The 24,753-nt window shown below is 40.3% G+C and overlaps 1 protein-coding gene across 3 annotated transcripts; it reads right to left on the reverse strand.

The window, feature by feature from the left end:
• Window positions 1-2,413: 2,413 nt before the first annotated feature.
• LOC120063040 (G kinase-anchoring protein 1-like) lies at window positions 2,414-23,782 on the reverse strand. 3 transcript variants are annotated; one of them, XM_039013155.1, is made up of 13 exons: window positions 23,706-23,782; window positions 19,986-20,172; window positions 10,129-10,361; window positions 9,835-9,993; window positions 9,491-9,568; window positions 8,612-8,747; window positions 7,479-7,507; window positions 7,159-7,305; window positions 6,923-7,009; window positions 6,744-6,807; window positions 6,567-6,637; window positions 6,397-6,477; window positions 2,414-2,803 (listed from the first exon to the last, which is right to left on the reverse strand). In XM_039013155.1, exons 3-13 carry the CDS (start codon window positions 10,351-10,353, stop codon window positions 2,762-2,764), a joined length of 1,119 nt encoding a protein of 372 aa, XP_038869083.1. In that variant the 5' UTR covers window positions 10,354-10,361; window positions 19,986-20,172; window positions 23,706-23,782; the 3' UTR covers window positions 2,414-2,761. The 3 variants fall into 3 exon arrangements, with proteins under 3 accessions (XP_038869083.1, XP_038869084.1, XP_038869086.1); XM_039013156.1 differs by lacking the exon at window positions 19,986-20,172 and having other exon boundaries at window positions 23,706-23,758; XM_039013158.1 differs by lacking the exon at window positions 19,986-20,172 and having other exon boundaries at window positions 23,700-23,755.
• Between the last annotated feature and the right edge of the window lie 971 nt (window positions 23,783-24,753).

Genomic DNA, 24,753 nt, shown 5'->3' on the forward strand with positions numbered 1-24,753 from the left:
CCAAATCCGGAACTCTGGCCTCTTTCTAGAACTCCGACCTGAAGTTTACTGACGCCATGATTCGACCTTGTTTTTTTTGTTTGTTCCCAGTGGTCTTGAAAGCACCACACCCTGATGTTTCACCTGTCTTTGTGCTTGTCTCCACCCCCCCACCAGGTGTCTCCCATCTCCCCTCATTATCCCCTGTGTGTTCTGTCTGTCTGTTGCCAGTTTGTCTTGTCCCGTCAAGTCCTACCAGCGTGTTCCCTGTGCTCTAGTTTTTCATAGTCTTCCCAGTTCTGACCTTTCTGCTTGTCCTGATCCTGCCTGCCGTCCTGTTACCTGCCGGACTCTGATTTGGATTATGACCCTTTGTCTGCCTCTTATTTTTATTAACCCATCCCCCTCTTCGGAGGACAAATATACATAATTTTTTCCAGCTTTTCTGTTACATATACATACAATTTGCATACAGCAGTCACATAATAACACATGACCAAACATGAGCTCTTCAATCCCAACCCTCAGCCCATCCCACCTATCACCATAGACCACCCTCGTTTGGTTTCCATGTGCCATATCATTTTCAATTGTGATGTTTTACATGATTTATCTTTCTAATCGTATAGTATCCACAGATTGTGAGCTTCAGATGAAAACCTTTCCTACAAGTATTATTTATTGACTGACGATGGCTTTCCCAATTCGCCCAACACTGCTATTTGTAAGGTTAATTTTAAGTGCATGTTGTGACTTTTTTTACCATTCCTGAACCTGTGACCAGAAACAGGCTACATAGGGGCAATACCAGAATACATGATCTATTGATTCCGTCTCTTCGCTGAAAATCTACAGAGCTGAGATTGATGTATGCCCCATATACAGTTGAAGTCGGAAGTTTACATACACTTAGGTTGGAGTCATTAAAGCTTGTTTTTCAACCACTCCACAAATGTCTTGTCGACAAACTATAGTTTTGGCAAGTCGGTTAGGACATCTACTTTGTGCATAACAAGTAGTTTTTCCAACAATTGTTTACAGACAGATTATTTCACTATATCACAATTCTAGTGGGTCAGAAGTGCCTTGACTGTGCCTTTAAACAGCTTGGAAAATTTCAGAAAATGATGTCATGGCTTCAGAAGCTTCTGATAGGCTAATTGACATAATTTGAGTCAATTGGAGGTGTACCTGTAGATGTATTTCAAGGCCTACCTTCAAACTCAGTGCCTCTTTGCTTGACATCATGGGAAAATCAAAAGAAATCAGCCAAGACCTCATAAAAAAAAATTGTAGACCTCCACAAGTCCGGTTAATCATTGGGAGCAATTTCCAAATGCCTGAAGGGATCACGTTCATCTGTACAAACAATAGTACGCAAGTATAAACACCATGCGAAAAGTGCAAATCAATCCCAGAACAACAGCAAAGGACCTTATGAAGATGCTGGAGGAAACGGGTACAAAAGCCACAAAAAAGCCAGACTACGGTTTGCAACTGCACATGGGGACAAAGAGCGTACGTTTTGGAGAAATGTCCTCTGGTCTGATGAAACAAAAATAGAACTGTTTGGCCATAATGACCATTATGTTTGGAGGAAAAAGGGGGATGCTTGCAAGCCGAAGAACACCATCCCAACCGTGAAGCACGGGGGTGGCAGCATCATGTTGTGGGGGTGCTTTGCTGCAGGAGGGACTGGTGCACTTCACAAAATAGATGGAATCATGAGGTAGGAAAATTATGTGGATATATTGAAGCAACATCAAGACATCAGTCAGGAAGTTGAAGCTTGGTTGCAAATGGGTCTTCCAAATGGACAATGACCCCAAGCATACTTACAAAGTTGTGGCAAAATGGCTTTAGGACAACAAAGGCAAGGTATTGGAGTGGCCATCACATTTTGTTATAGGATTGAGGTCAGGGCTTTGTATGGGCAGAACTGAAAAAGCATGTGCGAGCATGGAGGCCTACATACCTAACTCAGTTACACCAGCTCTGTCAGGACGAATGGGCCAAAATTCACCCAGCTTATTGTGGGAAGCTTGTGGAAGGCTACCCGAAACGTTTGACCCAAGTTAAACAATTTTAAGGCAATGCTACCAAATACTAATTGAGTGTATGTAACTTCTGACCCACTGGGAATGTGATGAAAGAAATAAAAGCTGAAATAAATCATAATTCTCTACTATTATTCTGACATGTCACATTCTTAAAATAAAGTGGTGATCCTAACTGACCTAAAACAGATTATTTTTGCTAGGATTAAATGTCAGGAATTGTGAAACTGAGTTTAAATGTATTTGGCTAAGGTGTATGTAAACTTCCGACTTCAACTGTATGTGATTTGTCATAAGTGATGAGCACCAAAAACTGTTTTACATCTTTTGTGTACCATTAGCACATAGTAATATCACAAAAGGAGACATGATTTTACACTGAAAAAGTAGTTTATTTAACTTGCAGTGAAAAGAAAAATAATTAATAATCACACCTGTCATTTGGCATCTCCCCAGAGAAGGCGGGGAGCAGACCAGAACAAAAAGAGGAGCTGCGATGTCAGTCAACAGAAAACATATCTTTAAATCAGAACAGCCTTCATTACAAGCCTTTTAATAACTTCTGCAGTGCGGCACATCCAGGCGTTGGTGTGTGTGATATACAAGGCATGCATAGTGCATGAAGACAGAGAGTAGAGAGTAACCATACAAACAAATAGACCCTGAAGAATAGGAGTGCTTTGCTTCGTTGTATTTTGCAGTCAATGTTCTTCCCTCTGCGGTCTTCATAGATCAGACTCTGAACCCTTTTTCCCCTTCCTGTTTCCCTGCCAATCAGAGGAGACCAGGAAGTATGGAGTGAGTACAGAAATGTTCTTACATTGTTAGTTTGGTGGTCCGCTTGTCTGGGGCTTGACTGTCTCCAAGGGCTTAAATCACTTCTCTATTTCATCACCGCATGGAACCTTTCAAGAGCACGTGTTATCCGTACAGCCCCTTTTAAGCGCAGAACACAACACGGAACACATCTAGGCTACAGTCCAAACACACACCCTATCCCCTCAGCCCTCAAATTAAGTAGACCCTTCTGATGACGTATCATGACAAGAATACACTTGCAGGGAAAGTGGCGAGGGAGGAAGGAATGATTTTAAAAATGGACCGCCCTTGCCCGGAAATTCATCACTCGTTCATCCCGCGATGATTGTGTTTTCAGCCACCGGTAGCTTGTGGGTACTTTAAATGCACTACAGTCAATTATGAGTGCATGTCTACTTATTTTAAATATATAATGATTAATATACGCCTACTGTATGATAGCTAGAAAAATTAATTAGCTGACTAACGTTAGCCTGCCTAGCTGGAACTTCTGAAGAAGGAAAATGCTTTATTTCTACAATTTCCAAAAGATAACCAAACACAAGCATATTTACTTTTTATGAGACGTGTTTGTGCCGTCATGTGCATTATTTGCATTAGTTTGTACTTACACTTGTATGTTGACTTCTCCATTGATGTTGCTTTTAAGTTTTCGCTGACTTCTTAGCGGATGTACAATCGTCGCAATTTGAATTAAGGGGAGTTTCAGGCCCCGGTGTGAACATAATTGTACACTCGCAAACTCAACTAAAAACGAGGGTTGAGGGGCTTACGTTGCAAACTTCCCTTGCTTGGCTAATCAGTGGGACCGCCCGCCAAGATGGTGATGGGGATTCACCCAAGGGCATAAGGCGAGGGTGTGTCTTTTATGAGTTTGGACAGCAGCCCTACTGGTCAATGCTTGCGCCTTTAACATCACTAAAGACCATGTGTCATTCTACAAAATAATACAAAAATTATGCCCAATATTCCCAAAGCAATTTTTTTTGTGCATGTCGCGGGTCGTTTTAAACTACTCTGGAGTCAGTATTTTTGGGTTTTATAACAAACTACATTGTTTAGCTAGTCATGTTACCCAGCAACATGATAACTTGACCATGCACACATTTTGATTGCAAGAAGTGAAAAGGAATAAGCTCCTGCTTCAAAGTACTGTAGGCTGCATATGTAAGAGTGGGGTGTGTATGATTGTGTGTGTGTTAGAGCAGTGATTCTCAACTAAAAACAACAATTTTAAAACACTGGTACGTGTTACTGTTCATTAACATTATTGGACTGGTGTTGATGTTATGTTCGGAGTCTGATCATTTATTACACCCCACTCCTGAACTGGTCTCCTAATAGCTTATTCTCCTGAATTGATAATAAATGTTTTCTCAGTTAAAAAGGCTGTGTAATTGACTTTATTTAATACCATAATTGAGACAGTCTATTTTGCAAGGGAAACCTGCCCAAGAAGGCAGCTGCAGCAAAACATTATAAAATGTAACAGTCCATAATATTGGGTCGCGACTCAATTGTCATTGTCAAATTTGGGTCCCCAGGCAAAACCAGTTGAGAACAACTGTGTTAAAGGATGTGTGTGTGAGAGCAGCTGTAAAGCGGCAGTAAAACTCCAATAGTGTGCAGCCCGCAAAAATTCCAGCCCCCCCTAACGTTGAAGCCCCTGGCCTCTTCTTCTGTGGGGTTTATTGGCGGTTGGCATCCAACGTTATGGTGCATTACTACCATCTACTGTAGTAGATCGCCCGTGCCTCACACCTATGTACTGGAGTCATAGCTTAAAAATGGACCAATGGAAGTATAAAGAGGGGTTTATGCAGATGCAGGAATGTTCACATACAGGAGCGCCCCGAATTGTGGGCTGCAGTTGCACCCTTCTCAAAAACTCACCATAAGCGTTGGGCGGAGCAAGCAGAGTGAGGCGGGTGGCAAAGACGGGACAGGCAGAACAGTATGCTAGCAGGATAGTCCATATCTCCAATAATGTTTGCTCATCGCGATGTTGTTTCCATTAGTGGATGAATTGGTCTAATTTAGCATGTGTGGTAAAGCCTCAACCCTTACCTACCTTTCCAATTCAAATGAGCTTGAAAAGAAAGTGAATCATGACAACATTTTTATTGTTTTGTATGACTACAGCGATAAAACGCAAAAATAGAGACACGTTCTAATTAAGTGATGCATGAAAGCTGACAACCCGCCCACCCGGCTTCGGTTGGGTCATTATAATTCAAAACAATGCATTCTAAAACGCACGCCTTGCACGCTCGTCTTTTGTGAGTTTAGGTCATAAGTGTGAGAGAGAGGGTGTGAGGAGGGAGGGAGAGTGTGTAGGCCTGTGTATAAGGTTCTCTGAACTGTACAGATGGTTTAAAAGCTCTTTGTATCCATAGAGCCAGTCATTTTCCCCCTTGTAGTCACACTCATTTAGAATGGCTGAAGCTTTAACAGTACTTAAAGCTCTGTGTGTGTGTGTGAGCAAGTGTTAAACTTCAAGAACATTGATAAGCGGGAGTAGGCCTACTTAAACATTGGTAGCATTAATAGCTAGCTGTATGTTAGTGACTTTTGTGTTGTTTATAGTGAAAACGCTATTAAAACATTCCGATGTAGCCTAGATAATTCTGTGTTTCCGTCCCTTACAATCAAATCAAAGTATGCCTGTAACTCAATGCATTACTTTTTAAATTGAAAAATCTTTCTTTAGGGACAAATTTGAGCAAATTAACTAATGCCATTAGCGCGATTAATTATTTGAATCGTTTGACAGCCCTAAACATAATATACTGGGTCAGTATATCAACATTCCAGAGTGGGAAATCTGCCACTTTTTAAGATTTGGCCCATACTTCACAGCGAAATTGGTAGGCAATGTAACCCATCACAGTCCTCCTTTTACTTGTATAATTGCACATCCTGCAAATCACCAGCAGAGGGCGACCATTTTCAATCTATTTTCACATTCACTCGGTTGGTAACGCTTACAAATTGGATCACAACTCTAAAAGTAGCAGAGATCCCACTCTAACTTTGATATGACCACATTATGTTCAACAATATATAGAAAACATTTCCAAATCTAAAATGGTGGTTTGTTTTCAATATTCATGATTAGATTTGCCAATATTCATACATTAAGTAAAAAACGAAATGTTTTGGAATCACTCATATAGTAATGAGCTGGACAGAGTGAATGGTTCTGTTTTTTGTACTATTCTGGAGAGTGAGGACTACTGCTGCTGCACTGTTGCCTTGGTAATCTTCCTAGAGGTGACTTCCTGCCTGATCTAAGAGTGGGTCACACACATACGCACGCCTTAGATTTAAAAGACAACCCATTCGACTCACATCTTTACACAGGTTGAACAGCACAACAAACAAACTGGGGTCATTCTACACTGCAGCCTTTATCCCTCTCTCTGAACCAGGCGTGAGCTGTTGGTTTGATTTTAGACAGGGACACTTGATGAGATACACTAAATGTGTATTGTATTGAGTTTTACTTGCAAGTGCAACGAGTATCTATGTGACGTCTTACCTGATGGTGTTTTGGCTGATCCGTTTGCAAACCTTTCACTTTCGATTTCTCTTGTTCAAGTGAGGCATGTAGTGATGTCACCTGGAGAGAGAAATAAATGTCATTCAACCAGAACGACAGCTATGCACACGATTAATGGTTTGAGACACACGCACAGCACACACACACACCTGTGAAGACAGCTCCTCTTTGATATTTAGAAGCTCTTCCACCTGCAGTAGGATCTCTGCTTTATCTTTCACTGTGGAGAGAGGAAGAGAATGAATGAGAACAAGTAGGCCTACCTAATGCATCAGTAATGGATTACTGTATAGTCTCAGATTGAATTAGGAGTGCAGTAGCTGTACTCTCTCCCTGCTGCAACATCTTCAGCAGCTGGGAGTTTCTGGCTTTCACTTCTTTGTATTTCACCTGAGGATCGAGAACAATAGCACGTTCACACCAACTGTAAATGCCAGATGGTGCTATTCTGTCTTCTTGACATGCTCCATCCAAAGCCCAGTACAGTATCCATCCAACGACTCACCTCCCATTGTGAAATGACCTTCTTTAACTTCTCGATTTCTTGGTCTTTCTTCTCCAAGTCGTCCTTTAGCTGCTCAGTTCGGGGGTCCTGGCAGGTGTGATGGGAGTCACAGTTAGGCTCTGAGAGATAGAGTTACCCTGTCCTCGATGGTCTCATCAGCAGTCACTCAATGGTCGAATATAATCCGAACACAAAACCATTACACTTGGAATGAACTGATTTGCAGTCGGTCTCACCGGTTCATGCTCTGATGAAGTCGTGACCTCGGCGTCAGTGCCGTTAGAAAACTGCTCCCGTCTTTTCTCCTTCTGTACGATTTTGCTAACGTCATCCTCAAGCTTGTTGAAGAACTTGTCTTCTGGAGGTGCGGGCAGTTTGGGCTCCTGGAGAGTGGATTCAGCATTTTAATTATTAAAATCACTCACACACAACCGACACAATTTGCGCTAGTTCGCGTCATATCACCACCTGTCCATTACATTCATCCTTACATTACAGGGTTTAAAACCCTCAACCGAAGCCAAACACCGAATACAACAATGATGCCATACCTCACCTCTTTCTCCTGCTTCTTACTCAGCTGATCTGTAAAGGAGAATTATGGTTTTTACGGGGGATTCAACAAGTCAAGTGAACGTCGTCAAAAAACTGAATAATAACACGAGTGGGGCCACTGAGAAAACAGAGACAATTATTGCATATTATACGCACGCAGCGCCTGCTCAAAGTTGATTGCTAAACAAGTAGTCCTAGTGTTACTGCTATGCTGGTATTGTATTTATGAAATATGGCAGTGCTCAATATTAAAGACCCAATGCAGCCTTTTTTCCCTGGAAGTTAAATCGTTTCTGGGTAACAATTTAGTACTTTACTGTGATGGTTTTCAATTGAAATGGTAAAAAAAGAGACAAAAATAGCAAGAATTTAGGTAGGACTGTCTGGTAAGGGTCTGAGTGGGGAGTGGAAAACTGAAAACTAGCGGTTATTGGGGCGGCTGGTAGCCTAGCAGTTAGCGCGTTGGGCCATGAACCGAAGGTGAAAAAACAGTGCCCTTGAGCAAGGCACTTACCCCTAATTGCTCCAAAGTCGCCATTGATAACGACAGACCCTGGCCGTGACCCCACTCTCAAAAGGCTGTCTCAGGGAGAGTTGTAATATGTAAAAACATTTTTTTAAATTCCAATTCACACACACACACACTTGTACATGTCTGAAATAGGACAAATCTAAGCACTCACACAATTATTTCTTACTAGAATGTATTATTATTATTGGCAGAGGTTTTCAAACTCTTTCTTATTGGTCTTGTTGGGTTCTAACTTGAATTATACTTATTACTGTCACTATATAATCATTTATTGATGAAGAAGAACAGGAAATATGTGTATGGAAAGTTACTGAGAGAGACAAGGTACAGAACGTTCACTGTTTGTTCAAACATGTTATTGTTATATATTAACAAATTTACCACCTGATGTCACCAGGCAGGCCAAAACTCCATCCCACCAAAACAGGCTGAAATTTCAAGCAGCTCTTACACTAAGATGGCATTATTATAATTTTCACAATTGCACAGTATTATTCCAACCGCATAGTGTGGAAATATATATAAAACACAGGAAAATCAGGAATTTTTTGACTGCACTGGGCCTTTAACATAAGTGTAGCTCTAGCCACTGCTGGTCTCACCCCCTTCTGCCTGGAAGTCCTTCAGAGACACGGTCATCTTCTTGTCTTTTCCCTGCTGGCTCTTCTTCTTGTCTTTCTTCCCTGCCGCTGCTCCTCCTCGGGACTTGGGAGAGGGAGTATCTGTTCCGTCATCATCCTGACGGGAGGCAATTTAAAAGAACAGCTTCTGCTTTAATGGAACACTCATTTCCTCATCAAAAAATAAACATTTTGGTTCCGAGCCATATGTGTGTAGTTCTCCCTTTATGGTTCTGATTTCTGTTAATCATTTAACGATAGATGTTTTGTGACAGGGTGCTGTATACCCATGCCCACGGCGTTCAGGCCCTACTCATGCCTGATTGCTACTGACAAATTTAAGGACTGGCCCTGGCCGAACCCAGAAATAACTTCCTCTGCTAGTATCCATTAGCTGCTCGTCTGTCTGTCCCTTGCTTCCTCCACTGCATGCTGCGTTCTGTGCATATCTCTGCTAGTGTGAGTATCTATAGAAACGCCCCTGCTTGCTGTTCTGCTCAATGACGAGACAGAGAACAGTTAGTGACAAACTAGTTACCTTTCGTCACTCTAAACCAACAAAACTCAAGGAACATTATTATTTTCATTCAAATAATCTCTCCTGTGGACTCTGACCATATTCTGGTCTTATATTTGACACGGTTGAAGAACTTCTGACACCATGATATGTACTGCGCAGCAGAGCACAACCAAATGGCTAAGCTTCAAAATGTTAATGATCAATTTAGTGATACCAGTAACCTAGCTATTGATGAAAAAAAAAAAAACAGGCACTATCCCTGCCCTAACACGATGTATAATGTCGGGGTCCATCGGGCTCGGGTAGCAGAGCTCTAGTGCTGCATTGGGGCAGTATGGTACCTGTTTGTGCTCCTCAAACTCCAGTTTACTTATAATCAGTGCCTTCTCCAGGTCTGCCTCATACAGCTCACTCGTTAACTACATTGGGCAGAAACAAAGACGAAGATTAAGGATGGGATTAGCTGGGGGGGGATATCAGGTAAGGGTAACATCCATAAGAAATTGTAATGCCCATTCATGCCCACCATGTCAGGTGTTACCATGAGCCCTGCTCAGAAACAACCCCTAAGCAATCATGTAGATATGAAGAAAATAAATGAAATTGTAGGACCATATTTCACCATATCTCTAAAACCTATTTGATCCTCTCAGAACGGGGGGGGGGGGGGTCTGTCAGGTTCTACCTGGTAGTCCCTCTGTTTCCATTGCTGCCAGCCTTCCGGGGGCATGGCTTGGTCCCCTGCCACGGGATGGAGTAGCTCATTGGCCACACCCTGCAGAGAAAGGGAGGGGGGCGGGGCAGAGGACTTCTGAGGGAGCTTCTTAAAGGCAAGACTCCTTAACTGGGGACAGGAGACAGGAGTCATCATCAGTCCACAAGCTCAGGTGAAATAGTCGAACTGAAACCTTTGAGACCTGATGTTGGGAACACCAGAAATCGGTGTTCAGCGAGGAGGTTAAATGCCTCTGCCAGTCACCTCATTGGCCTCGCTCTGTTGCTGCTCTCGCTTCTTCTTCCTCTTCTCCTTCTTGCCGTTGCTCGCGGTGGATTTCCCCTCGGTTGCCTTCCCAGGCCGACCCTTTCCAGAGTCCCGACCACCTCTGGTCTTTCCTGACTCCGAATCGGAGTCCGAATCAGAGTCAACCTGAAGCAAGGCAAAGCGAGAAGCTGTGGTGTGGACGGAGATCATTGCTGATGTCATCTGTTGACCTATGCACAACAAACACAAGATAGACGCAGAAAGAAAACATCAAATTAGGCAATGCGTAACAAAACCTTTCTAATCTGAACCTCTCCAGTGCAACCCTAACAATAAACAAAAAGAAAGCCATAAAAACAGACCCAATACCATAGAGATCCTATTAAATTACTAGAGGACTATGTAATGAAGTCTCAAACTTCCAGACTGGGATGAAAATTGCAGCCATATTGGTCAGGAAGAAATCCAAACCAGTCTAATTGGAAAGAAAGACAGTAGAGGCATAATCCTGATTTTACTGATGTAGGAAAATAAAAAGGCAGGCATGTGATGCAACATATATTGTAAATTACAATTACTGTCAACCTATAATATTGTCAAATACAGAGCGTTCAGAAAGTATTTATACCCCTCGACTTAATCTACATTGTGTTGTAGCCCGAATACAATACCCCATAATGACAAAGCAAAAACATGTTTTTAGAAATTGCTGCACTTTTTACATTTTTTATTAAATATAGGAATACCTAATTTACATAAGTATTTACACCCCTGAGTCAATACGTTAGAATCACCTTTGGCAGCGATTACAGCTGCGAGTCTTTCTGGGTAAGTCTCTTAAGGGCTTTGCACAACAATATTTGCACATTCTTCAAGCTGTCAAGTTGGTTGTTGATCCTTGCTAGACAGCCATTCCAAGTCTTGCCATAGATTTAAACTGTAACTAGGCCACTCAGGAACATTCGATGTCGTCTTGGTAAACAACTCCAGCGTATATCTGGCCCTGAGTTTAATGTAGTTATCCTGCTGAAAGGTGAATTTGTCTCCCAATGTCTGTTGGAAAGCAGTCTGATTTTACCTGCGCTTAGCTCTATTCCATTTATTTTTATCTTAAAAAACTCCCTAGTCCTTGCCGATGACAAACACACCCATTACATATGCAGCCACCACCATGCCTGAAAATATGAAGTGTGGTACTCAGTGATGTGTAGTGTTTGCCCCAAACATAACACTTTGTATTCAAGACAAAGTTAATTTCCTTGACACCTTTTTTGCAGTTTTACTTTTGTGCCTTATTGCAAACAGGATGCATATTTTGGAATATTTTTAGTCTGTACTGGCTTCCTTCTTTTCACTTCGTCATTTAGGTTAGTATTGTGGAGTAACTACAATGTTGTTGATCTATCCTCAGTTTTTTGTCCAGTTTTAGTCACCCTTGGCCTCATGGTGAAATCCCTGAGCAGTTTCCTTCCTCTCCGGCAACTGAGTTAGGAAGAACACATGTATCTTTGTAGTGACTGAGTGTGCTGATACACCACCCAAAGTGTAATTAGTAACTTAACCATGCTCAAAGGGATATTCAATGTCTGCTTTATATTTTTACCCATGTACCAATAGGTGCCCTTCTTTGCGAGGCATTGGAAAAGCTCCCTGGTCTTTGGTTGAAATTCACTGCTCGACTGAGGGACCTTACAGATAATTGTATGTGTGGGATACAGAGATGGGGTACTCATTCAAAGATCATGTTAAAAACTATTATTGCACACAGAGTGAGTGCATGCAACTTAGGTAACTTGTTAAGCTAATTTTTACTACTGAACTTGAGGCTTACCATAAAAGGAGTTGAATACTATACTTATTGACTCCAGACATTTCAGCTTTTCATTTTAAATTAATTTGTAAAAATGTCTAAAAACATAATTCCACTGACATTATGGATTATTGTGTAGGCCAGTGACAATCAACTTCAAATTCAGACTAACAAAAATGTAAAGAGGTGTGAAAACTTTGAAGGCACTGTACTTATAAATACAAATTATACAGGGGGGTGTTCTGTGTAAATAGCCTCTAAAATATATCTTAACAGACCAGAAATGTCTACATTTTGGTTCTTAGAAAGCTGTGAATACTATGATAAAATACCAGTTCTTGTTGCATTTACAACTTGTCTAAGTCCTATCATCAACTGAATGGATTGTTTGGCATACAGTGCATTCGGAAAGTATTCAGACCCATTGACTTTTTCCACATTTTGTTATGTTACAGCCTTATTCTAAAACTGATATTTACTTTTTCTCAATCGACACACAATACCCCATAATGACAAACCCAAAAAGGTTTTGAAATTTTTGCAAAAGGTATATATATATATATAAAAAAAAAACTGAAATATCACATTTACATAACTATTCAGACCCGTTACGCAGTACTTTGTTGAAGCGCCTTTGGCAGCGATTAGAGTCTCTCTCTCTCATTGTCCTGTTGGAAGGTGAACCTTCACACCAGTCTGAGGTCCTGAGCGCTCTGGAGCAGGTTTTCATCAAGGATTTCTGTACTTTGTCCGTTCATCTTTCCCTCGATCCGGACTAGTCTCCCAGTCCCTGCCACTGAAAAACATCCCCACAGCATAATGCTACCACCAGCATGCTTCCCCGTAGGGATGGTGCCAGGTTTCCTCCAGATGTGACGCTTGGCATTCAGGCCAAAGAGTTCAATCTGGGTTTCATCAGACCAGAGAATCTTGTTCCTCATGGTCTGAGAGTCCTTTAGGTGCCTTTTGGCAAACTCCAAGTGGGCTGTCATGTGCCTTTTACTGAGGAGTGGCTTCCGTCTGGCCACTCTACCATAAGGGTCTGATTGGAGGAGTGCTGCAGAGATGGTTGTCCTTCTGTAAGTTTCTCCCATCTCCACAGAGGAATTCTGGAGCTCTGTCAGAGTGACCACTCCCAGACCAAGGCCATTCTCCCCCGATTGCTCAGTTTGGCTGAGCGGCCAGCTCTAGGAAGAGTCTTGGTGGTTCCAAACTTCTTCCATTAAAGAATGATGGAGGCCACTGTGTTCTTGGGGACATTCAATGCTGCCAAAATGTATTAGTACCCATCCCCAGATCTATGCCTCGACACAATCCTGTCTCGGAGCTCTATGGACAATTCCTTCGACCTCATGGCTTGGTTTTTGCTCTGACATGGACTGTCAACTGTGGGACCTTATATAGACAGGTGTGTGCCTTGTCCAATCAAATTGTAGAAACATCTCAAGGATGATGGAAAAAGGATGGACCTGAGCTTAATTTCGAATCTCATAGCAAAGGGTCTGAATTAGGGTTGCAAAATTTGGAGAACTTTCAATACTTCCTGAAATCCCTGTTGGAGGATTCCCAGAATAAGAAGGGAATAAGCAGGAAATCCAGAAATCTCCAACCAGGAATGCAGGGAATTTATTGAAAGTTCCTGGAATTTTGCAACCCTAGTCTGAATACTTGTGTAAATAAGGTCTTTCTGTTTTTCATTTTTAATACATTTGCTAAAATTTCTAAACCTGTTTTCGGTTTATCATTATGGTGTATTGTTTGTAGATTGATGGGTATTTATTTATTTTTCATCCATTTTAGAATAAGGCTGTAACTAGGAATACACGATATAGTCGGTGAACATATCGGAATTGGCCGAAATTAGCGAAAAATGCCAAGATCGGTATCGGCCCAATGTCAAGTTTAAAACCTCTTAAGGATTAGGGGTGGAGTTTACACTTTTGGGGAAAATCGTTCAAAATTTAAAACGGCCTCCTACTCAATTCTTGCTTGTACAATATGCATATTATTATTAATATTGGATAGAAAACACTCTCTAGTTTCTAAAACAATTATTTCTCTAAGTGAAACAGAACTATTTTTACAGGACATTTCCTATCCGGAAGTGAGATTTCCAATATCGAGGTCTCTCTTCAAAGGCTTGTCTATAAAAGGGCTTGTCACTTATGACTGTAGAAACACGCCATACGCCTTCCCCTGGGTGTCATGCGGAAGTGAGAGAAGAAATGAGGTGATTATCTCGTTCAGGGGTTGAATACAACCTCTTTGATTGAGAGGACCGCCATTTATTTTTTGTTGGGAGGCGCGAATTTGGACCTGGTATCGCCTCCTGGAAAACGTTCGTTATTGATGAATATGATCTCTGGCTTCGATTTTATTCGATACATGTCACAATAGCATCCTAAAGTATGTTTTTTATATTTTAATTATATTATTGAAATTTATTCTGGACTTTAGACGTGATGCGACGCAAGAATTTTGTCAAGATGGAGAGGTTAGCGTCGCACTGCCAGTGTGCTTGCTAATTCAAGAGGGAAATCGTTCGTTCTGGATCGAAATAAAGACGTTTCTGAACAAAGGACCCCTTGGAGAACATTCTGATGGAAGATCAACAAAGATAAGGACCCAATTTGGGATGCTTTTTCATATATCTGTCGAACTGTGCTATGCTACCGTTCGACTAGAATCAATGCTGCTGTGTGCTAGCTAATGTAGTAAGCTAATATAACGATATATTGTGTTTTCGCTGTAAAACACTTAGAAAATCGGAAATATTAGCTATATTCACAAGATCTTTGTCTTTCATTTGCTATCCACCATATATTTTTCTGAAATGTTTTATGATGTGTAATTAGGTAGTTGACGTTGGTGTCTATTTACTCTGGCTGCTCCCGTGCTATTTCTGACTGTAGCTATGATGGTAGCTATGATGGTAGCAGTAATGTAAAACTGATTTATAGCTCAAATATGCACATTTTTTGAACAAAACATAGATTTATTGTGTAACATGTTATAGGACTGTCATCTGAGGGAGTTGTTTCTAGGTTAGTTAGGTTGGTTCTAGGTTAGTTAGGTTGGCTTTGTGCATGCTACCTGCATGCTACCGGTGCTGTGAAAAATGTCTGTCTGTCTTTTGTATTTGGTGGTGAGCTAACATAAATATACGTGGTGTTTTCGCTGTAAAACACTTAGAAAATCGGAAATATTAGCTATATTCACAAGATCTTTGTCTTTCATTTGCTATCCACCATATATTTTTCTGAAATGTTTTATGATGTGTAATTAGGTAGTTGACGTTGGTGTCTGTATTTACTCTGGCTACTCCCGTGCTATTTCTGACTGTAGCTATGATGGTAGCAGTAATGTAAAACTGATTTATAGCTCAAATATGCACATTTTTTGAACAAAACATAGATTTATTGTGTAACATGTTATAGGACTGTCATCTGAGGGAGTTGTTTCTAGGTTAGTTAGGTTGGTTCTAGGTTAGTTAGGTTGGCTTTGTGCATGCTACCTGCATGCTACCGGTGCTGTGAAAAATGTCTGTCCTCTTTTGTATTTGGTGGTGAGCTAACATAAATATACGTGGTGTTTTTGCTGTAATACATTTAAAAAATCAGACATGTTTTCTGGATTCACAAGATGTTTATCTTTCAAATGCTGTATTGGACTTGTTAATGTGTGAAAGTTAAATATTTAAAAAAAAAATATTTTTGAATTTCCCGCTCTGCCTTTTCAGTGGAATGTGGGAGGAGTTCCGCTAGCGGAACCCCTATCCTAGACAGGTTAACGCTGATGTGAAAAACTGATGTCAAAGCTGACGTGCATACCTATATAACGTAGGTACATGATGTGATGACGCCACATAAAATTTTGCACTACACCTGCGACACAGCATTCCTAACCTAGCCACAATGTCTGCTGTGTGGATCAAGCAGACAACAAGTCGAGCAGTCATTTGAATGAGCAAGAAAATTTCAGCGAGAGAACTAAAATGCAAAATCCATTAACGCCAAGATAATGGCATTCATTGCCCTTGTCAATCAACCGTTCTCTGTTGTGGGTGATGTTGGCAACTGATCGAGCGCCAGTACATACAATACAAACGTTACCAAGTGCGCTATTGTTCAGATGTTGCCCTACCGGAGTTACAGAGTAATAGCGTCACTGCTATTAGCTTCACAACATACTATGGAACGCTATTTGGGTCTTTGCATGTCAAAAAAGATACACGTCAAATAACACAATTTGACAATAAGACTATTTGACGCGTTAAATAAGCTTTTAATTTGACACGTCAAATAACACAGTTCTATTATAGCATGTTGTGTGTTCTGAATTTGCACGTGCAAGCCAAGTGCCACCAGTAGCCCAGTCAAAGCTGTACAAAAAAAGTCTGCAAACAAGCAAACACCGGCAACAAACGATGTGTTTACAATACCGCGTTGGTAATAAAGCCTTATTTGTTCGACTGCAACTTCTGGGGTAGCTAGCTAGCTTTAGCTTGGTACCTAGCTAGCACCAATACAACCAGCCTGAAAACAATGACCAGTAGAAACTGCAGTCATTTTCACTATTCTTAGCAATCATTTAGGAATGCTTGTGAGTAAGTATTAGCTAGGTAGCCACTTGTTGTTTGCCTATTGAAATTGAACAGCTAGCTTCATCTGGCTAGTGAGTCTCGACCTGCCTGGTTTGTGTTGTAAAGCTAGCCACAATAAGGATTAGGCCCAATAGTGGTATTTGCGGTTTGCCTTCAAAATAAAAGTACCTATTTGAAAGTGACGCAGAAAGTTACAATTGGTGGAATAATGCCATATTTAGACTAGATAATGTTAAACAAGGTTGCAATGTGAAGCAATGAAATGGGGTATCAGTCTACTCAGTGACACCCACAGAGCACAACTGTTTAGAGTATACGCAAATATTAGCGTTGTAGCTCTTATCGCGGGACTGCGACTGTGTGAAATCACCTCCCCAGACAGCCTATTGTGTGTATTGACATTCATATTGCACTGTACAAATTTACCTAAGGATTGGTGATCAATGAAATGGAGTAACAGTTTACTCAATACCCAAGATATTCAGAGTTATCAGACTCCAAAACATCCTCGCTAGAGGTCGACCGATTATGATTTTAACACCGATACCGATTATTGGAGGACCAAAAACAGCCAATCTGTGTGTGTGTGTGTGTATATATATACACACACACACAGTTGAAGTTGGAAGTTTACATACACATTAGCCAAATACATTTAAACTCAGTTTTTCACAATTTCTGACATTTAATCCAAGTAAAAATTCCCTGTCTTAGGTCAGTTAGGATCACCACTTTATTTTAAGAATGTGAAATGTCAGAATAATAGTAGAGAGAATTATTTATTTCAGCGTTTACTTCTTTCATCACATTCCCAGTGGGTCAGAAGTTTACATACACTCAATTAGTATTTGGTAGCATTCCCTTTAAATTGTATAACTTGGGTCAAACGTTTCGGGTAGCCTTCCACAAGCTTCCCACAATAAGTTGGGTGAATTTTGGCACATTCCTCCTGACAGAGCTGGTGTAACTGAGTTAGGTTTGTAGGCCTCCTTGCTCGCACACGCTTTTTCAGTTCTGCCCACACATTTTATATAGGATTGAGGTCAGGGCTTTGTGATGGCCACTCCAATACCTTGCCTTTGTTGTCCTTAAGCCATTTTGCCACAACTTTGGAAGTATGCTTGGGGTCATTGTCCATTTGGAAGACCCATTTGCAACCAAGCTTTAACTTCCTGACTGATGTCTTGAGATGTTGCTTCAATATATCCACATAATCTTCTACCTCATGATGCCATCTATTTTGTGAAGTGCACCAGTCCCTCCTGCAGCAAAGCACCCCCACAACATGATGCTGCCACCCCCGAGCTTCACGGTTGGGATGGTGTTCTTCGGCTTGCAAGCCTCCCCCCTTTTCCCCCAAACATAATGATGGTCATTATGGCCAAACAGTTCTATTTTTGTTTCATCAGACCAGATGACATTTCTCCAAAAAGTACCATCTTTGTCCCCATGTGCAGTTGCAAACTGTAGTCTGGCTTTTTTAATGGCAGTTTTGGAGCAGCGGCTTCTTCCTTGCTGAGCGGCCTTTCAGGTTATGATATAGGACTCGTTTTACTGTGGATATAGATACTTCTGTACCCGTTTCCTCCAGCATCTTCACAAGGCCCTTTGCTGTTGTTCTGGGATTGATTTGCACTTTTCGCACCAAACTACGTTCATCTCTAGGAGACAGAAGGCATCTCCTTCCTGAGCAGTATGACGGCTCCGTGGTCTCATGGTGTTTATACTTCCGTACTATTGTTTGTAAGGATGAACGTGGTACCTTCAGGCATTTGGAAATTGCTCCCAAGGATGAACCAGACTTGTGGAGGTCTACAATTTTTTTTATGAGGTCTTGCCTGATTTCTTTTGATTTTCCCATGATGTCAAGCAAAGAGGCACTGAGTTTGAAGGTAGGCCTTGAAATAGATCCACAGGTACACCTCCAATTGACTCAAATGATGTCAATTAGCCTATCAAAAGTTTCTAAAGCCATGACATAACTTTCTGGAATTTTCCAAGCCGTTTAAAGGCACAGTCAACTTAGTGTTTGTAAACTTCTGTCCCACTGTTATTGTGATACAGTGAATTATACGTGAAATAATCTGTCTGTAAACAATTGTTGGAAAAATTACTTGTGTCATGCACAAAGTAGATGTCCTAACTGACTTGCCAAAAATATAGTTTCTTAACAAGAAATTTGTGGAGTGGTTGAAAAATGAGTTTTAATGACTCCAATCTAACTGAATGTAAACTTCCGACTTCAACTGTATTTGTAGTAATGACAATTACAACAATACTGAATGAACAATGAACACTTATTTTAACTTAATATAATACATAAATGAAATTTGTCTCAAATAAATAATGAAACATGTTCAATTTGGTTTAAATAATACAAAACAGTGTTGGAGAAGAAAGTAAAAGTGCAATATGTGCCATGTAAAAAAGCTAATGTTTAGGTTCCTTGCTCAGAACATATGAAAGCTGGTGATTCCTTTTAACATGAGTCTTCAATATTCCCAGTTAAGAAGTTTTAGGTTGTAGTTATTATAGGACTATATCTCTCTATACCATTTGTATTTCATATACCTTTGACTATTGGATGTTCTTATACGCACTTCAGTATTATCAGCCTTATCTCGGGAGTTGATAGGCTTGAAGTCATAAACAGCGCTGTGCTTCAAGCATTGCTAAGAGCAGCTGGCAAATGCAGCAAAGTGCTGTTTGAATGAATGCTTATGATCCTGCTGCTGCCTACCACCGCTCAGTGAGACTGCTCTATCAAATATCAAATGATATACTTAATTATAACATAATAAACACACAGAAATACGAGCCTTAGGTCATTAATATGGTCAAATCCAGAAACAATCAATTCGAAAACAAAACGTTTATTCTTTCAGTGAAATATGGAACCGTTCCGTATTTTATAGAACGGGTGGCAACCCTAAGTCTAAATATTGCTGTTACATTGCACAACCTTCAATGTTGTCATAATTATGTAAAATTCTGGAAAATTAATTAGTCTTTACACAGTTCGCAACGAGCCAGGCGGCCCAAACTGCTGCATATACCCTGACTCTGCTTGTACTGAACGCAAGAGAAGTGGCACAATTTCCCTAGTTAATATTGCCTGCTAACATGAATTTCTTTTAACTACATATGCAGGTTTAAAACATTATACTTGTGTATTGATTTTAAGAAAGGCATTGATGTTTATGGTTAGGTACATTTGTGCAACGAAAGTGCTTTTTCCACGAATGCGCTTTTGTTAAATCATTAACCGTTTGGCAAAGTTGAAGTAGGCTGTGATTCGATGATAAATTAACAGGTACCGCATTGATTATATGCAACGCAAAACAAGCTAGTTAACCTAGTAATATCATCAACCATGTGTAGTTAACTAGTGATTATGTGAATATTGTTTTTTCATAAGTTTAATGCTAGCTAGCAACTTACCTTGGCTCCTTGCAGCCACAAGGTCCTTTTGATGCTGCACTCGCGCAACAGGTGGTCAGCCTGCCACACAGTCTCCTCGTGGATTGCAATGTAATCGGTGTCCAAAAAGGCAGATGAAATCGGCACTAATTAATCGGCAATGCCGATTAATCGGTCGACCTCTAATCCACGCAGTATTGTTTTCCCTCTGGAAAAGTGTGCAATACACATAGGTTGACAATAAATGTGGCTCAATTCACAGTTGTTTCTGCAATAAGAGCAACGATGCTAATGTTCTCTGGGTGTCACTGAGTAGACTGATACACCATGTCATTGATCCACAATCCATAGGTAAGGCTGTACACTAAAATACGTATGGCCCCAATACAATTCTGAAGTATAATACATCCAGTGTGATTTCAACAGATTTTTGTCAAATTAACAAATTATTGTCTTTTGTTGACGGTATACAACAAGAATCCAACCTCGTTTAGCATGATCTATTCAATTATGGAATAATTCTACTATTTGTATGCATTTGCATCACTGTCAATGACATTTGTATTTTGAAGGCTAACTGCAAAGTCCACTATTGTGGCTAATCCTTATTGTGGCTAGCTTCACAGATGGGTCCGACCACCATTAGTCAAATAAGAACTGTCTTGTAAATTAGGGTTATTTTAGATGACACCTAGCTATATAGTTAGCTAGCTAACTATAGCTACTGAAACAGATTGTCGTTTTGCTATGTTTTTGGGGAAGAATATTGTTTGCATCCATGAGCTAGCTAGCTTTTTTAAAATGACGAGCACCGTAGGTGCGCGAGACAACTTTAACAGCATCATAGCATACGTATCGATGAATCATTGTGACATATGAAATACGAGTGATAGTGTAATCAATGTGTAATAACTACGTAAAAAATTATGTGACGTGCTGATTGGGTCCAATCAGGTCCTGATTGGTCAACAAGATTATTTGACACGTCAAATAGTGTTATTTGACGTATCTTTTTTGACAAGAACCCAAACGGCGTTCCTTAGAAATCCTAGTTGAGAATGAAATGACTGAACAAAGAAACAGCAAATAAGTGAAAGAAATAGGTTTTGATTATGTTTTACTGGTAATGGGGACATACGTAAATGCCAACAAAATTACTTTTTGTTCTGTGTGGTGTGTGTAACCTTTATTTTACTAGGCAAGTCAGTTAAGAACAAATTTTTATTTACAATGACGGCCTACCCCGGCTAAACCCAGACGATGCTGGGCCAATTGTGCGCTGCCCTATGGGACTCCCAAACATGGCTGGATCTTACACTTAGATGCATTGCCTTAGACCGCTGAATCCATGTGTGTGTTAACTATTTAACTGTACTAGAATGCTTAAAAGGCCGCTAAAATTGTAAATATCGGTATTGTTATTTTTGGCAAGGAAAATATCGGATATCAATATCTGCCAAAAATGTCATATCGGTGCATCACTAGCTGTAACGTAACAAAATGTGGAAAAATGGAAGTGGTCTGAATACTTTCCGAATGCACTGTATTTGCAGTTAATACAAATGTAAAAACAAATGAATCATTCTTCTAAAACTGGCTAGCTAGCTAACAAACATACAGTGCAGATAAATTGTTTAAATTCATTAGAAATAAGCTTTTTGTGTGTATGGAACATTTCTGGGATCATATTTCAGCTCATGAAACACAGGACCAACACTTTACATGTTGCATTTATATTTTTGTTCAGTATAGTATTCTAGTTCCTAATTATATGCCCAATACAATGTGAATGCCTGGTTTTACAATTAGCTAGCCTGCCTACTTCTGATCTTCAACTAAAAGACAACTTTTGTTATGTAGCCTATGAGCCTACGTTATAGCGAGCAATCAAAGTAGTAAAACACTTGCTGGCTAGCTAGCTGGATGGATGGAGATTCGTTTTACATATCACTTGATGCTGCACTTGCCCAATGGACTAAAGGTGCCTAACGTTACTCCTTATAGTCCAAGGACTTTACATGTTCTGTTTGAAGGTGAATTGGCTCTAGAAGCCAAAACAGACAAATACTTCATCTAAACTTGAATCGATTCTGTTCTAAAAACAAAAAGATCACATCAGAATAATTTCACAAATGATAAATACACACTTATGCACACAGTTTTAACACAGTGGAAGCCGACAGTATTTTTGTGTAATCATTTTTGTGTCATCTGTCTTCAGTTTACACACAGGTATTCGGAGCAACCTGGTCTCAGAGCATTTTGAATTTTTCTGTATGAAAATCTGTGACACTCCATTTAGTATCATGTTACCAACACTTTAAATGTATCTAAATGTATGATATGGTATGTATTAAATTTGGGGATTTCTATCACCATTTCGTATGATAAATTACAAAATTACAATTCGTATATGTTACAAATTTGAAAAATGTACGTTTGCTAAATGTATGATATGTTACATTCTATTTTGTTGTGGCTAATGTTAGCTAGTTGGCTAACGCTAACATACGCTAGCTTAACGTCTGCTAGCCTAGGGGTTAGGGTTAAGTTTGGGAATTAGGTTAAAGGGTTAGCTAAAAGAGTTAAGGTTAGCTAACATGCTAAGTAGTTGAAAAAAAATTAGGTAGTTGAAAAGTTGCTCATTTGATCTAAATGCAAATGTTGTCCGTGATGAGATTCGAACGCGAAACCATTGGGTTGCTAGAAGTTCACGTTAGGGTAGGGTTTGCTAAAAATGATAAGATTAGGGTTAGCTAACATGCTAAGTAGTTGCAAAGTATCTAAAAAGTAGGTCGAAAATGTGACAATTTGCTAAAATTGTCCATGATGAGATTCGAACGTTTGTGTTATACGCCCGACCAACCACCTTCCTTTCGCCTTAAGTACCCATACCACACCAGATTTACGTTGACCACGTTACGTCTAGTCTATGAGATCAGGCTGTTCCGGGAGACAGGTAGCTAATTAGCACAGGTAGTCAGTCCACTGTCGTCTGCTTTCCGTAAACAAGCGCTGTAACATGGGAATAAGACCGTGTGGGAACCCTAACCCGATAAAGGTGTGTAACGTTTTTAGCGAAAATTATTTTTCGCTGATATTAAATAAGGTATTTATGCTTCCAAAAACCGTACCGCAAATGGTGTTAATGTTCAGAGAGAGCGTCGGGGCGATTAAAAAAACTCCCCCGTACAGCAGAAGACGACTTCTTCGTCCAATGAATTGGCTATGTGGAATGGAACTGAGAGTCACGATGAAGGGCTACTACTGGTCTTCTTGTCCCGCAATGGCATTTCACTTATTTAGATAACTGGGTTGCCTTTAGTCGGTTGACACTTTCAAACTAAATTTACAACTCGGCGCAGAGGGGAGTGGGCATTCGGTAATTAGATAACTTATCTAGCTAAAGTAACGTTATCTAGTTAACTTATGCTACTGAAAGAAACCGTGTCCGATTAGCTTGGTTCAAAGAAAGCATCGGTATTCAACGAAAGCATCGAATGTCGTTGCCTAACTAGCTAAATCAGATAAAACAGTTCTAGCTAAATTGCTAGCTACATATTGCAGCCATATCCATATGTGTTGCAGCTGTTAACTAACGACGCTAAGTAGCTAGCTCGTATTATGGTTCGTTTACATGAAACTCATGCTTTTATAATTTGGAAATCAAATCAGTTCAATAAATATGTTTGAAGGGAAAATATTAATAAATAAAACATGTAATTCAAAACATACTTTCACCTGTTCAAGTAGTTAGCTAGCTAGATACCACACGTTCACCACTTTCCGTCGGCAAAGTAACTACGGTGGCCCAGTTGCCTAAAGTATTCTACAAGAACGGGGCCGTGATGGCGAACTCTGGTCCCGGGAAGGAATATGCAAATAGCTTCACGTCAGTAGAGGGAGACAGAGGTCTACTTTTGCAACACTGTATTAATGACTGCCTTTCCAGACCCAACTGCCTCAACTTATTTATTTATTTTATTTAACTAGGCAAGTCAGTTAAGAACAAATTATTATTTACAATGATGGCCTACCCTGACCAAACCAGGACAACGCTGGGCCAATTGTGCGCCACACTATGGGACTCCCAATCACGGCCGGTTGTACAGCCTGGAATCGAACCAGGGTCTGTAGTGACGCCTCTAGCACTGAGATGCCGTGCCTTAGACCACTGCACCACTCGGGAGCCCTTCATCCGAAGAGACTACATCATTTAATAGTAATTTTTTGTTGTTGTTGTCCCCCACAATTAAATCCGAGGGAGACTAAGGATCTATCTCCATACGTTCTTATGTTAGTCACGCAATATTTCAGACACCACTGCCCCGATTTTGCACAAACTTGGTTGAAGAAGCGTATTTACACAATTACACTTGTTGGCCTAAGGGTGGCGCTATAGTAATCAACTGCAATTCCAAAATTTGAACAAGCATATATCCTGTCCCATTTGAGCTACAGTCATGAGATTTTGTGCAGATATGCAGCTCCTCGTGTGCAGTATGTTTCCCATAAGGACCTATTACATTTTCTGCAAATTAGACTTAGCCTTTTTTCTCTCTCATTAATCCACGCAACAAAAATTTGAATACTTGTCACTAATTAGCACGGGGGGGAGCTACATAATTCGTGCGAGGTGACATGTTTACTGTTGCCTTTGTTGTTTGACTTTTTATGCGCTTTGAGATTCTTTGAAAAGGGCTATACTAGTAACAATGTATGTATGACTGCTGGTCTGACCAATCGGAATCCACACTTTAGGATTGTTTTGATCACGCGGACTGGGAAA

Source organism: Salvelinus namaycush, chromosome 18 (assembly GCF_016432855.1).
Source record: "Salvelinus namaycush isolate Seneca chromosome 18, SaNama_1.0, whole genome shotgun sequence".
NCBI classification, from domain to species: Eukaryota; Metazoa; Chordata; class Actinopteri; order Salmoniformes; family Salmonidae; genus Salvelinus; species Salvelinus namaycush.

What these genes read in the sequence shown, in the direction of transcription:
- LOC120063040 (XM_039013155.1), bottom strand. Translation starts at nt 10,353, where the DNA reads ATGACATCAGCAATGATCTCCGTCCACACCACAGCTTCTCGCTTTGCC. An exon ending in GATGTTGCAGCAGGGAGAGA is followed by an intron (nt 6,638 to 6,743) that starts GTACAGCTACTG and finishes CTCTCTCCACAG; the next exon opens with TGAAAGATAAAGCAGAGATC. An exon ending in ATCAGCCAAAACACCATCAG is followed by an intron (nt 2,804 to 6,396) that starts GTAAGACGTCAC and finishes TCTGATTGGCAG; the next exon opens with GGAAACAGGAAGGGGAAAAA.